Source organism: Gadus macrocephalus, chromosome 8, assembly GCF_031168955.1.
Source record: "Gadus macrocephalus chromosome 8, ASM3116895v1".
Taxonomy (NCBI): Eukaryota; Metazoa; Chordata; class Actinopteri; order Gadiformes; family Gadidae; genus Gadus; species Gadus macrocephalus.
The window spans coordinates 8,435,350-8,448,743 of NC_082389.1; the positions used below are offsets into that span (position 1 = coordinate 8,435,350).

Below are 13,394 nucleotides of genomic sequence, written 5' to 3' on the forward strand. Positions count from 1 at the left end.
ATTTTGAACCCCCCCTTTTCCCCTCCGCATCCATTATACAGTGCTGGAGCAGATTTATGATGAGCTTCTGTCTCGATAGTGATTTGCACATATTATCATAATGCAAGACAGGTGGCGCATATACTGTACAGTCGGCCGACTCTGCAGCGCTTTCTCTGTGCCGCACACAGACCTCTGCTTCCTGTTGCTCTTCTAAATGACATTAGCTGGCTTAATTTAATTTGGCCATGGCATGAGTTGATAACGTACCTGCATTAATTGAGTTTGTGAATTAGTCATTAAAAGCTATAACTTAATCATCTAATGTTTGTGTTGACTTGCCCTGTGTGTGTGTGTGTGTGTGTGTGTGTGTGTGTGTGTGTGTGTGTGTGTGTGTGTGTGTGTGTGTGTGTGCGTGTGTGTGTGTGTGTGTGTGTGCGTGTGTGTGTGTGTGTGTGTGTGTGTGTGTGTGTGTTTGTTATGTGGTGGGGGATAAATGTTTGGTAGAAGATGGGGGCATCAGGGAAACATACCACCATGGATTCATAGATAAAGTTGTATGCACAGTAAACATGGTATAGTTGGAAGATAAAGTTGTAGGTAGCCTATAGCTAAAATGGTGATGCTGAACCTCTAGTTATAGTTAGGTGAAACTGCAGGTATAGTAAGAAGGTACACTTGTAGGAATAGTAAAGAGTTGGAAGTTAGCAGGTATGGTAAGAAAATATAAATAAGGAAACAACATTGAGTGTTTATCGAGTGATTTGTGCTAATGAAGGGTCGCTTCCAGTACCCTGGGAAATCAGCCAGACTGGTCTGGTAGCTGGGGGAGGGTTGCTTGCATCAGCACCGTCCGTGTGATGTGGCCCTTCAGCACTGGTGCTTGATGGCTCACCGTAGTGACAGGCCTGAAGGGAAGGCATGTATAGTTGATTAGCAGCCCCATGTCTTATTCATCCTCCACAGGTTCAACGATGAAGTCAAGCACATTAAGATCCTGACCAAGGAGGGCTGGTTCTACATCGCCGAGACTCGCCTGTTCAAGTCCCTGCTGGTAATGGTTCTGAACCCACTCCGCCGCTGACATCACGGTTCTTGAAAACTGCAGTCCAAGTGAATAGGGGTCGTTGGAGACAATTGAGCTAGTGTTGAAGACCGAAGAGAGTTTTGTAAAGTATTGCATTAAAGTTGCCATGCCATTTCATGAAATATATTTTTTCGTGAACCTGGGATGAAAATAGGTTCATGCAACGGTATTATGTGTTTAGCCTCACTTCAACTTGCTGTTTCAATGTGACTTTTATAATCGGATGCGCCACATAGGAACCCAGGTCCGATGTCCAAACTTAACACTTGAACGCGAACTCTGTCGCCGGATCCGTGTTTTGCAATTCACATTCCTGACAAAAATTATTCCTGGTCAAAAAATCCGCTGAATTGCCCCTTACGTTCTTTCGGTTAAAAATGGTATTAAATAATCAAAAGCCTTGACTATCAAGCGCAGTCACGCAACGGCCAACATTTAGTGGCTCGCTGAGTCCCTGACGACTTCAACAAGATTTGTGATGTGATTAAGATCCAATCCGGGCCTGTCCAGACTTGACAGTTAATGTGTCCTGACCTGATAGGATGATACAAGTTGCGTTGAAACAAGTGTAACCGAGGTCTGTGCGTTCTTAAATGTTTATTAGATGAGTGATCGATTAACGTTTTATGTTGTGTGTGTGTGTGTGTGTGTGTGTGTGTGTGTGTGTGTGTCTGTGTATGTGTGTGTGTGTGTGTGTGTGTGTGTGTGTGTGTGTGTGTGTGTGTGTGTGTGTGTGTGTGTGTGTGTGTGTGTTTGTGCAGGATCTGGTGGAGTACTACAAGGACCACTCTCTGAGGGAGGGCTTCAGGAGCCTGGACACCACCCTGCAGGTGCCCTACCGGAGGCTGACCAATGGGGACGCGGCCAGGCCCCTCCCCGGTGGGTCCCCTGAGGCTCTTTCGCGCGGTATTGTTGATTTATTATATATATATTAGTGCTGTCAAGCGATTAAAATATTTAATCGCGATTAATCACATTAATGTCATAGTTAACTCACGATTAATCGCAAGCAATCGCGATTAATCTAAAAAAGAAATCTATGCTAAATATCCCTTGATTTCTTTGTCCCATTTATTTTTCTAATTTTAATGCTCTTATCAACATGGACAAGTGCATCGGCTTGCCTTGTGCAAATGTTTTTTTATTGATAACAACATTTGCATATACCGATCAAAACAGGACGATACAAAAAAAAAGCCTATAGTGCAATTAAACGATGAACATACCAACATACTGCCTTGAACATAGCAGTCAGGCTACTGCTTCTTTGTTTTGAGCCAAAGAAAAAAATAAAATAAAAAAAGAATCTTTTTTTTTTAAATAAAAGAATTGCGTAAATCGGGCGATAAAAAAATTAACGCCGTTAAAATTGGTTTGCTTTAACGCCGTTAATAACGTGTTTAACTGACAGCACTAATATATGGATATATTATTTTTTTAAAAACCTCAGGTTTCCCTTGACCTTAAGTGTGAATGGACTGAATGGATTTATTTGGCGCATTTCGAACCAGTGTTCACTCAACGCGTTTCACAATATTGCAATCAACATTCACCCATTCATGCACACAATGACAAACCAACGGCGGTGTCAGCCACGTAAGGCGACAGCCAGCTCGTCAGGAGCAGCAGGGTGAGGCGTATTGCTCAGGGACACCTCGACACTCAGCTAGGAGGAGCGGGGGGTTGAACTAGCAACCTTCTGGTACGTTACCAGCCAACCCGCTCTACTTCCTGAGGGGCGTTTCATATTCTGAAGGTTGGAAAGATGATAAAAAAAAGAGAGAGTGTGCTACAACTGTTTACTTCCGGTGAGCATTAGGCAAAGCTCTCCGTTGATGACGCATCCTTGATTAGCACGGTTCCGCTCGGGACTTGAGGAAAAGCGGGCTGGATCACTGGATAGCGCCGCGGTTACAAGAATCCGGAACGGAAATGGTTCAAGAACCAGAGCTAATTTGGTGAAAAGGGTCTATAACATGCTTCAAAAAGGCTAAAAATAAAGGGCTATGAGCAACGTGATTGTTCTAGAAGATCAGTCTTGCCTTGCCGTCGTGGTCTACAGTTGGCGGGTGGAAACATAGAATTTCCACACATGAAGACATGTTCTTTTATTCTCTGCGCCTTCTCTTAGAAATCTTGTTGGACCATTTCCACTCATGTATACGGAATGGGGTCATATAGGTATATTTTCCTACTGGCCTGCTCAAAGTTCAAATGTATTGCCTTAAGATTTACTACATTTAATCAGTCTTATTTTTTGGGGAGGTGGTATAAGCCAAAAAGTTAAGCAGATTACGCAAGCTGGGCCCGATAATATCAAACCAGTTGGAAATAATCTTTGCCTTCTCGACTCTACGAGACCGCAATATCCGGTGTCTAGATGCCCCCCTACATTACACGGGAACCAGTAGTGGTCGAGGAGGACTCGTTCACACTGGTGCTTTCGACTGTAGTTTATGAAAATCCAATCGTGATTTTCCAGAGAATGTTACTTTAGTTTGATTGTCTGAGATTGGCAGGTTTTCCACACGCATACACAACACACTAAAAAGTCTGTTAGGGTAATCCATAGACAATTCTTCTCTGATTTTAATTTGTAGTGAGTAACGGTGAGTGCAGTGAAAATTACAAAATAATAAAAATAAAATAAGAAATCCATGGAGTAATGTAAAAGTGAAAGAAGAAAATAACTTAACTAAAGTAAAGATTTTCCAAAAAAAACAACCTACTGTAACACTGATCTCGATCCATAATCGTGGAGAGAATGAAAAAGCAGCCTAGCTACTGCTCAAGAGTGTCTGTTCTTCTGTCTGTTCTGGTGGCATATTTCCGTTTGTGATTACTGGCTATATCCTCCCTGTCGAAGAACTGGAACAGGAACGTCCCTGAATACATTAGGAATTCATGCTGACAAAGCACTTGGTTAGTTACCAGACACTCAAGTGTAAACTGTGTCTTATAATACCACGACAGCTCCGCTTTTGGCATGAGGGACACGTGAGAAATATTTATCGCCGTATAAGTGTTGAATATAATTTCCCCAGTGCTGTTTGCTGCATGTGTGTGTTTTCTCTCCCTGGAAAGACATTTTACCTGAATATTCTACTACTCCTTTCATATATATATATATATATATATATATATATATACGTGTTCAGAATGCAATGACAAGGAGGATCAAATTGTGTTTTGTAACCACACTATCAAGTTTAAATATTTGATAAGCTTGACAAATTTGTGTTTGTTTACTGGCATTGTCGGTGATGTTTTTCAGGAGTTATTCTCTGTTTCATCCATCTGTTTCACAATCTAAGAACAGAGCAGTGTTGCTCATCAATTATTTTCTCACTTTGTCACATTGAGAAACGATGGGGGGGCTTCGCATCGGTAATTAATTTCATGAAAATTAAGGGGCCACACAGAACCGCGTCTTATCTTATATTGAGAAACTGTCTTCGGTTCTTCCTGCATAGCTGTAGTGCTGCTGTGAAATGCCAAATAGATTTTGCTATAGGGACCGCAAACAAACGGCCATTTTGTCTGTACTTTGGAGGCTTCCGGCTGGGGGAAACCTTTACGCACCTCCTCTTTGGTGGCGGACTGCTACAGCCTGAATGTTTTTTTTTAATCTGAAAGTGTTGACAGGAGCAGAGCAATGACATGATCCAACAACGACTGACGTCAACGTAGCACCTGGTACTAGTGATATTGATGTAACACAATTAGTACAACATGTATTTAACAAATTGGGTTTTAACTTATTTGTTTTTCTAAAAAAAATAATAGTTACAACACATTTTTGGCGTCTAATTCATCTATTAGCCCTAACCCAAATGAATACCCAAATCATAAAACAAGATTTTTTTTAATTTTACAGTTTGAGTGAGTTCATTTAAAAACCATCATTTTGAGCCCATTTATTAATAGAGTTAGTTAGTTCAATGGATTTCGGAGATTCATGGACATGCAAATCAGTGTCATGATCCTATAACAGAGGATCAGTTAAGCGAGGCTTTAACTGTTAAATTCACAATTGTCAATTATATCGCCTTAAAATAAATGAGTCTTCTATTTGGTGGGGGTTGATTACAATTCTGGCATTGCCAGAATCAAAGGCAGATCCTGCCTTTTTTTTTAGAAAATCAAAGGCAGATCCTGCCTTTGATACTGCAGGCAGGCAGATTCTGGTTGGAAACAGGACTCGCTATGGTTGGATGGTGGACTATTTGTTTGTCCTGATATTGGTATTCAATTGCACTTGAAGATGTATTAAAAAGTCTTACCTTTACCTTGCTGAAAGCTGCAGATACCCTGTATACATGTCACCCTCTCCCATCACCTAACATCATGTCCTTACAACCCAGGACGATCTACCAGAAAACGAAGATAACATGAATGTACATAACAAGTGGAAGTCAAAGTCAGACTTACAGTTACCGTTACCGGCAGTAACGTAAGTAGCCGGCTATACACTGGAGTGGTGTTGGTCCTTTGAGTGTATAGTGTAGGAAGTAGTGAGCTCAGTGGGTTTTTTCCAATAGTTGTATTAGAGTACCCTGCATAGCGACTTGTCGCTAACCTACACAGAGCCACCAAAAGTATTGATTTTGCTGTACTCAGCTCCATTCTGAACAAACAAACAGTTGTTGTTTCGATCTCATACCATAAAGTCTTTGTCCTGTCGCACCTTTCTCCACTTCTACTCACCTCATCGCCGGCCCTCAGAGACCTCCAGCAGAGGATCTGAGAGAGAGAGAGAGAGTGAGAGAGTGAGAGAGAGAGAGAGAGAGAGAGAGAGAGAGAGAGAGAGAGAGAGAGAGATAGAGAGAGGGAGAGAGAGAGAGAGAGAGAGAGAGAGAGAGAGAGAGAGAGAGAGAGGGGGAGAGAGAGAGAGAGAGAGAGAGAGAGAGAGAGAGAGAGAGAGAGAGAGAGAGAGAGAGAGAGAGAGAGAGAGAGAGAGAGAGGGAGAGGTAGGCGAAGGGGAATGAGAGAGAGAGAGAGAGAGAGGGAGAGAAAGAGGGAGATATGAGGGGGGAGAGATATGAGGGGGGAGAGAGAGGGAGATATGAGGAGAGAGTGATATGAGGGGGGAGAGAGAGGGAGATATGAGGGGGGAGAGAGAGGGGGGGAAGAAGGGATAGGCAAAGAGGAGGAGGACTACGGAGATGTCATCAATAGATGTGAACGCACACATGGGCACAAGGGTAGGAGGACCGATGGGAGCAGATGTACGGTAAGCACAGCCGGGGAGGGAGATAAAGGGAGGTGCATATCCACGACTTTAAGTTGGTAAGTGGTGATATAAATAGAGAAGGAATAAAGAAACGGTTATGGGAAAGGGGTAGGAGTGACGGAGGAGGGAGGGGGGGGGGGAGCGGGGGAGGAAAATCGACTTGAGAAAGAGCCCCGCGAAGCGCCGGCGGGCTGCGCAGAGAGTGGCTCCTGCTAGGTCCTCATTGCCCGAGGCCCGGCACCGTCGGGCGTCCGCTCGGAGCGCAGCGCGGCACGGCGTTGCTGACAGGACATGACATTTCACTCTGGTTGCCGTTGGAGACGGCAGTATGACAGCTGCCTGCTGACACACACCTGGGGGGGAGGGTTGAGAGACTGGCATTGGTCTGACAGGGGATGGGGAGGGGGGGGGAGGCTGTTTGGTTACTGGGGGGACGAAATAAACGACCGAAAAAAACAAATAAAGTTATATGGGGAAAAACCAGGTTATAAAGGCGGGAGGCGGCTGGAGGCTGGAGCTCGTCGCCAGCCCGAGTGTTGTGGGTTAACAGCGTAAACAGCCAACCCGACACGCGGTGGAACAAAGCGGGCGATGGCGCCGATGTATCTGCTGGAAATATTAAACCACCCCCCCCCCTGCCGCCGCTGCGACGTCAGCGGCGGCACATCTTCAAGCGTGCCAAGTTTCTGGAGCGCCTCAACCAGAGGCTCTGTAGAAACGGTGCTGCTGCCATTCACTGTCATCGCCTGCACTCTCCTTCAGAGCGTCTTGACAGACCCCAGTGCATGCTGGGATTGAGCCTGGCGCCGGCACTGAACCCATTAGGGGGAAACACGATATGTGCATATGCCTGAAGAAGAAAAAAAAAAATAATACAATAAATGAATGAAGAAATAGAACAACGATAATCATAATAAAAAATAAATACATCAGCGAGGAAATCGTAATGAAAAGAAGAGAAAAACAATCACAGAAAGCAGAACCATGGAAAATCCATCAAGACCGATCAGACTTAATGTTCTAACAAAGCCAACAGAAGCCTCTCTGCCGTGGGTTTATCCTGACCGCGTGACCGAGTGTGTGGATATGGATTTCACTGTGTATTCCTGACCAATATTTGTGCTGGTGTGATTCATTTATATTTATATGTACTGTCTGTCCCATGCAGATGTCCAGCTCTAGGTAAAATAACCATGGGTGTGTGTGTAATATGCCAACTGGCGTGTCTGCTGCATGTATGTTTGAATCTAGGTACCACTTGTGGTAAAAAAAAATTAAATAAACTAAATTTACTATTTTTATTTGAAATTCGGATGTTGCAGCAATTGGACTGATAATGCTCTGCGTCATTTAAAAAATATAAGTTCAACCACTGGTGTTTGGTGCTCTGTCTTCCTCCGGTGGAAAAGACGGAGCTATTAGTAGTTATTTGTTTCAGAAAAAAAACTGAGAACGTCTCTATTCCTCACTCTCCCACATGATACTTTTGGGGTTTGTTGTCTAACTTTTGCAAACTATCCCTCTCCTCTTCTTCTCAGAGTCGCTCCCTCTTCCCATTTCAAACTTTGTGTTTAGCCCTCTTATGTTCCCTCTCTCTCTGGATCTGTACGTCTCACTGTCTCTCTGTGTGTCTCTCTCTCTTCCCCTCTCTACTGCCGCCGTGGCCTGGCCCCCCCGTCGCTCACTCCATCGTCTTTTGCAGATCCTGCCAGAGGCTCTGGCTTTGTACCTCCCTGCACTTCTCCTTTCTGGTCAGGTACAGCTATAACCACCTCTTCTTCCTTCCTGTGTTATCTCTCGCTCTATATATATATATATATATATATATATATATATATATATTGTTTTTCCTGCCTATCCCAACCTGTGCCTTTCATTTGGCCCTTGGTGTGTTGTCTTTGCCGCACGCCCACGTCCGCTGTGATCCACGGCGCGAAGGCACTCCCGTCCTCTTCATAATATCGCTCAGACAAACGGCAGTCATAAGCGTGCGGGTGCATGTGCGATTGCGTGAGCTGTGTGTTTTTTTTGTGTGTGTGTGTCTGTGTGGATCATTGTTCTGCTCTGTATCTTGCGCGGTTGTGTGTGTGTGTGTTCGCGTAACAAGGGTGTTTAATTGTGTCTGTGTGTGCATGTCTGTGCCGGTGACCTTGTACACTATCTGCTCGGCCCCACCTACAAGGCTGAACTCCATGCTCGACTCTCTCATCCATTCTCACGGATAATAAAAACATAAGCCTGTGAGATATTTCTGCTGGACCTTCCAACATGAAAAATGGAACTTGTACGTTCATCTGAATGGTCTAGCATTATTATAACAACGAGGCAAAATACATCTATTTCATAAGACGCATGAATATAGTGTACCAACCTACTATAGTTTTTAGTACTTGGGATACTGTCATGTTTTTTCAGTTGAATATATTGCCTAAATCCACTTCATACAGTCCCAAAAGTGAATTTCCCTGCAGTAATAATCACCCTGTCTTTTGTTGGTGACACAAAACTTAATTTGCTGTCTAGTGTCTAATCAGTCATAAGAATAGTACTATCGTTTCTTAAAGGCGACCTATTATACCACCAGGTATGAGTTTGATTAGACGTTACAAGCCGTGAAAATCAGCCTCTTCTGACGTCACAAGATGGCCGTGTCCACCTAGATGTGTGATGGATAGATCAGTTTACCAGCCTACCCAGTGGACTGTAGCAAACATTGCTCATCTATCCGTCATACATCTTGGGGGGGGGCACACCCACTTGTGATGTCAGAGGAGGCCTATTTCAAGACGGCTTGTAACTGCTAATCACACTCACACCTGGTTGTATAATATGTCACCTTTAAAGAATTAGTTCCACTTTTTCCTTCCGACGTTCCATCCCTGATGCGGTCCCTACCTCCCGCCCCCAGTCTTCTCCCCCAGGGTGGTGAGCACGGCGGTGGCCCGCTACGACTTCAGCTCCAGGGACACCCGCGAGCTGTCCCTGGCGGAGGGCGACGTGGTGAAGATCTACTTCAAGATGTCCAACGGTTGGTGGAGAGGGGACGTCGACGGCCGGGTGGGTGCCTTAATGCTGCTCTCAAGGCAGCATCACAGACCTGCAGCCTATGCTCCCGCACAACACCTGTTTATTTATGGATACGCTGGCCTACTTTTCTCAGTCTCTACATGTGGAATGGGAGAATTTATCTTTTATCTGCAGCCGTACTTTACATGACTTGTATTTATACTCATATTTATCAGAAATCTGTGTATGAGGCAGGATTGTCTAGCTGTGTTAGGGTGTTGGGACTCACATATGAAAGGTTCTGGATATTCAACCCTGGTGTCTGTGGTCTGACCTGCTTGGTATCCTCGAGCAAGATTACCCATACTTACTTACCCCTATTTACTCCTTAATTGACATGAGTCTGAATTCACTGTAAGTCATATTGGATGAAAGCCTCTGATCTTAGTAGACACGTGGCTTTTCGCTATTGTATGTATGTCTTTTGTAAATGATCATGATGTTATTTGGTCCACTTATGCCCTATATAGTTTACCTCTTAGGGCCCTATTTTAACGGTCTGAAACGCAAGTGGGAAGCGCAAAGCGCAAGTAGCTTTGTGGGCGGTTCTACGGCGCTATCGCTATTTTACAGGCGGATAAATGACACTTGCGTCGCGGCGCAAGTGTCAAAAGGGTTGGTCTGAAGCAGCGTAATTACTCGTAGGTGTGGTTTGGGCGTAACGTCCAACAAACCAATGAGAGTGCCAGCTCCCATCCCCTTTAAGAGCCATGAGCGCATTTGAATCGGACGAGTTGATATTTTGACAGCGCGTCTGCAGTCTCCGATGAGACAGATGCACATGAATTTCAAACTGCAAATGGCTCAGTTTATTGCCAAATAATATGGCCTAATTCACACATGGAATAAGGGGTTTTCTTCCACAACTTCAGAAATACTGAGTCCTCAAATAAATTTCGGCAAAGAAAACGTATATGATATAACATATGATATGCGGTAACTGTGGTTCTATTTAATGATATACGCAATACATTATAAACATTGTTTCTTATCAGTATTGTATGCTATCCTAATATGCATGTGTCCCCGCGGTAATAGACATTGCCATTGATTGTATTATGCGTTACGTGTTTAGTTTGCGTGTGTTTAAACAGAGCACACACGCGCGCCCGCATTCATTCATTCTTTTTAACACTCACTCGCGGTAAAACAATGTTTTTCACGATCAAATACTCATCAATCCTAAAAGTTAGCAACGACACATGCGCCAGTGACTAAGTCACTTGCGCCGGATGCAAGATAGGGCCCTTAGAGTGTCAACAATTTGTAATGTTGTCCGAATGGTGAGTGTACAAATATGGGACCATACATAGTGCACTGCTTAATACCCACAATGCACCGTTAAATAAGTGTACACCTGATCATGGACCTATTAAAGAAAGGACAGCGGACTAAAACATGGCCGCCCATTCATTACTATGAAAACTGCTCAATGGCGCAGGGGAACATCAAGGAGAGATTTGCTTCCGCATCCTGGGCGCCTAGCCACGCCCTGGTGCATGACGTGCCGGATGCATAAATATTCTCGTTAACTAGCATTGTTAGCATTGTAGCATCATGAGTGAGAGGTCTGAGCGAGCACAGTCACATTGTTTACCGACCATGGAAGTACAAGTTACTAACCCCCCGGATTATTCTCTATATGTGATCTTTGAATTACACTCCTCCTGCCATCTGGACAACAATTATTATGCAACAATTATTTTGCCCAGCCGAAACAACATTTCTTTCACTACGACTCCTTTCAGCTGCCCACCCCTCCTTCTCCTGCAAAAAATACACAAATGAAATAAAATGCTTTAGGTGGCGTTTTGAAAAGAGACATTTTATTAATGTACAGTTTATTAGAACATGGTATAAAGATAATTATGAGCCTTTGATTGATATCCACAATTTTTTTGTGGAGACACATTCCTGTTCCCCACTTGTATTGGAGTGAATGGGGATTTCTACTTCTGGGACTCCATGAATCAAGGGACCCGTCCACAGCCCGCTAAAACAGCTGTAATACCAGGCTTGGACACTGAGCACTAGTGGATTGCGGAAGTATGCATTGCTCCCGGGGGCTTGCACCTGATGCACAGCTTTTTCAGCCTTATATCCCATGATGCATCACCTGATTCGTCCAAAAGAGGGTCTGGCAGACATGGGTTATTTATGCAAATGAGTGGTCACAGGGTTGACTTCTGTCACGTGTCGGATGGTTTACTGCCACCCATACAGGTCACGGGATGGTGCATGATTAGTGTCAGAATTCCTCCTATCCTTATTCCATAAGTAGTGTAATATGTAGAGTTCCCTACATTGGGAATAAGTGAGCCAGTGAGCTAATGGGAACACGGTCTTTGTCTTTGCCGTTGCAGGTGGGCTGGTTCCCTTCGACCTACGTTGAAGAGGAGGAATGAACCCGTCGTTTTCTCCCTCGACCTCGTCTCCTCGCCCTGTTACCGTGTGTGGCCGCTGATGGGGCCCCCCCGCCGCCCCGGGGCCACTCAGAGAGCACTCTGCCTTCCAAACGGACCGACACAGCGGTGGTGGCCCCCGATATCTCCGGCCATACCTTATGACCCGACTGGATCTTCCTTCCAGTCCCGAGTGGGATTCTGAGATGGCAGTGGTGTACCCTGGTGTACCCTGGTGCAACGAAGAGGGCATGCGCCTTACCCTGGACAACACCACCCCCGCTCACACGCCTACACCTGGATCTCCCTGCCGCAGTCCAGGCCATTTCCCCAGTACCGCACCCCCCCACCTCACATGCGCCTCAGCCCAGCCCAGTCAAGTCGCTGCATGAATATTTCAGGAGCATGGCTCGCGCCTGTCCAGCAGTGCCCTGTGAGGCTGATTTACTCCAACACGGAGAGGAAAGGTATAGCTCCACCCCCCACCTGAATCTGGCTGACCTTAAACAAAGCGCGTCAATCCGAGCTTGTATTATTTGTATTATTATATATGTATTATATATTAATATTAATATTATTACTATGAGTGGATGTGTGCATATGGACTAGCCGTTGACCCACATGTCGGTGCAGGCAGCAGTTCTGCCCCGGCAGGCAGGGAACAGACTCCAGGAACAGTCCCTAGGCTGCTTGTCTCTCCCCTCTCTCTCCCCTGCGGGGTTAAGGATGTAATAGCAATGCAGGAGCATCACCCATTATTTATTACGGTACACGGTCTCATTGTCATTTTCCGTGATATTCACAGTTGGGCTTTTGTGCTTATCTTATAAACTGGTCGGTTTGGGGGGTATTTTATACACCGATGTGTCTGGCTTATGATTCAAAGTGATGAGATTGAACAGTGCTAACTTATTATCCAGCCTAGCGTGTGTTGTTGGCCCCCCCTTCCCACCTAATTTCTAAACGATTCATGCTAATGAAAAGAAGAAGGAGAAGTTTATTTGTATTATATTTTGCATTGGTTTGTGTTAACCTCGACTATTTCTCGTTTTGAATGAAATTATCTTATGTGGATGCATTAGATGTGCAATGCACTGCAACCGAGTACAAAGACAATGATCTCCTAACAGCATGATATTTTACATAATCATCGTAATGACCATCATTATGTATTTTTGTCATTCAACTATTGTTATATAGTGAATATAACTTATTGGTAGACCCATAGACCACAGCCTTCCCAATGTTGCATCGGACGGTGTGTGCCAACCATGGACTGGTCGGCAGTTTTATCAAACCCTTATAAGGTGTTCGGGTCTGTGGGACCCGTTTTCAGTTTTTAGCTTCATAAAAGTGATACAAATAATTATTATTTTGAACTAAGATTCATTGGCTTTGGCTCATTTTCTGTGAGGAACATGAATCAGAAAACATTTTCAATGACCCCCCCCTGTATACCCCCCCATCACATTTATATTACACACAGGGTGTTCGGGTCCAGTGGACCCGGAGCTAGTTTAAGTGTGGAAATCATAGGTTCTGTGCACCCTCATTTTCCCTTCTTCCTCTCTCTCTCTGTGTGTGTGTGTGTGTGTGTGTGTGTGTGTGTGTGTGTGTGTGTGTGTGT

At 44.6% G+C, this 13,394-nt stretch overlaps 1 protein-coding gene and 1 long non-coding RNA gene across 2 annotated transcripts in view; both read left to right on the forward strand.

Annotated features, from left to right (window-relative positions):
• Positions 1-12,624, forward strand: part of vav3b (vav 3 guanine nucleotide exchange factor b) — a 52,312-nt gene extending 39,688 nt beyond the window's left edge. The window contains exons 24-28 of the mRNA XM_060058593.1: positions 946-1,033; positions 1,828-1,972; positions 3,667-3,675; positions 9,208-9,356; positions 11,729-12,624. Coding sequence (XP_059914576.1) covers positions 946-1,033; positions 1,828-1,972; positions 3,667-3,675; positions 9,208-9,356; positions 11,729-11,770 — 433 coding nt within the window. The 3' untranslated portion in view covers positions 11,771-12,624. The remainder of the gene's footprint in view (positions 1-945; positions 1,034-1,827; positions 1,973-3,666; positions 3,676-9,207; positions 9,357-11,728) is intronic.
• On the forward strand, positions 9,371-11,129 carry LOC132462848 (uncharacterized). The gene is made up of 2 exons (XR_009526915.1): positions 9,371-9,834; positions 10,605-11,129. It is a non-coding gene; the product is annotated as an uncharacterized LOC132462848 (long non-coding RNA).
• Positions 12,625-13,394: the final 770 nt, after the last annotated feature.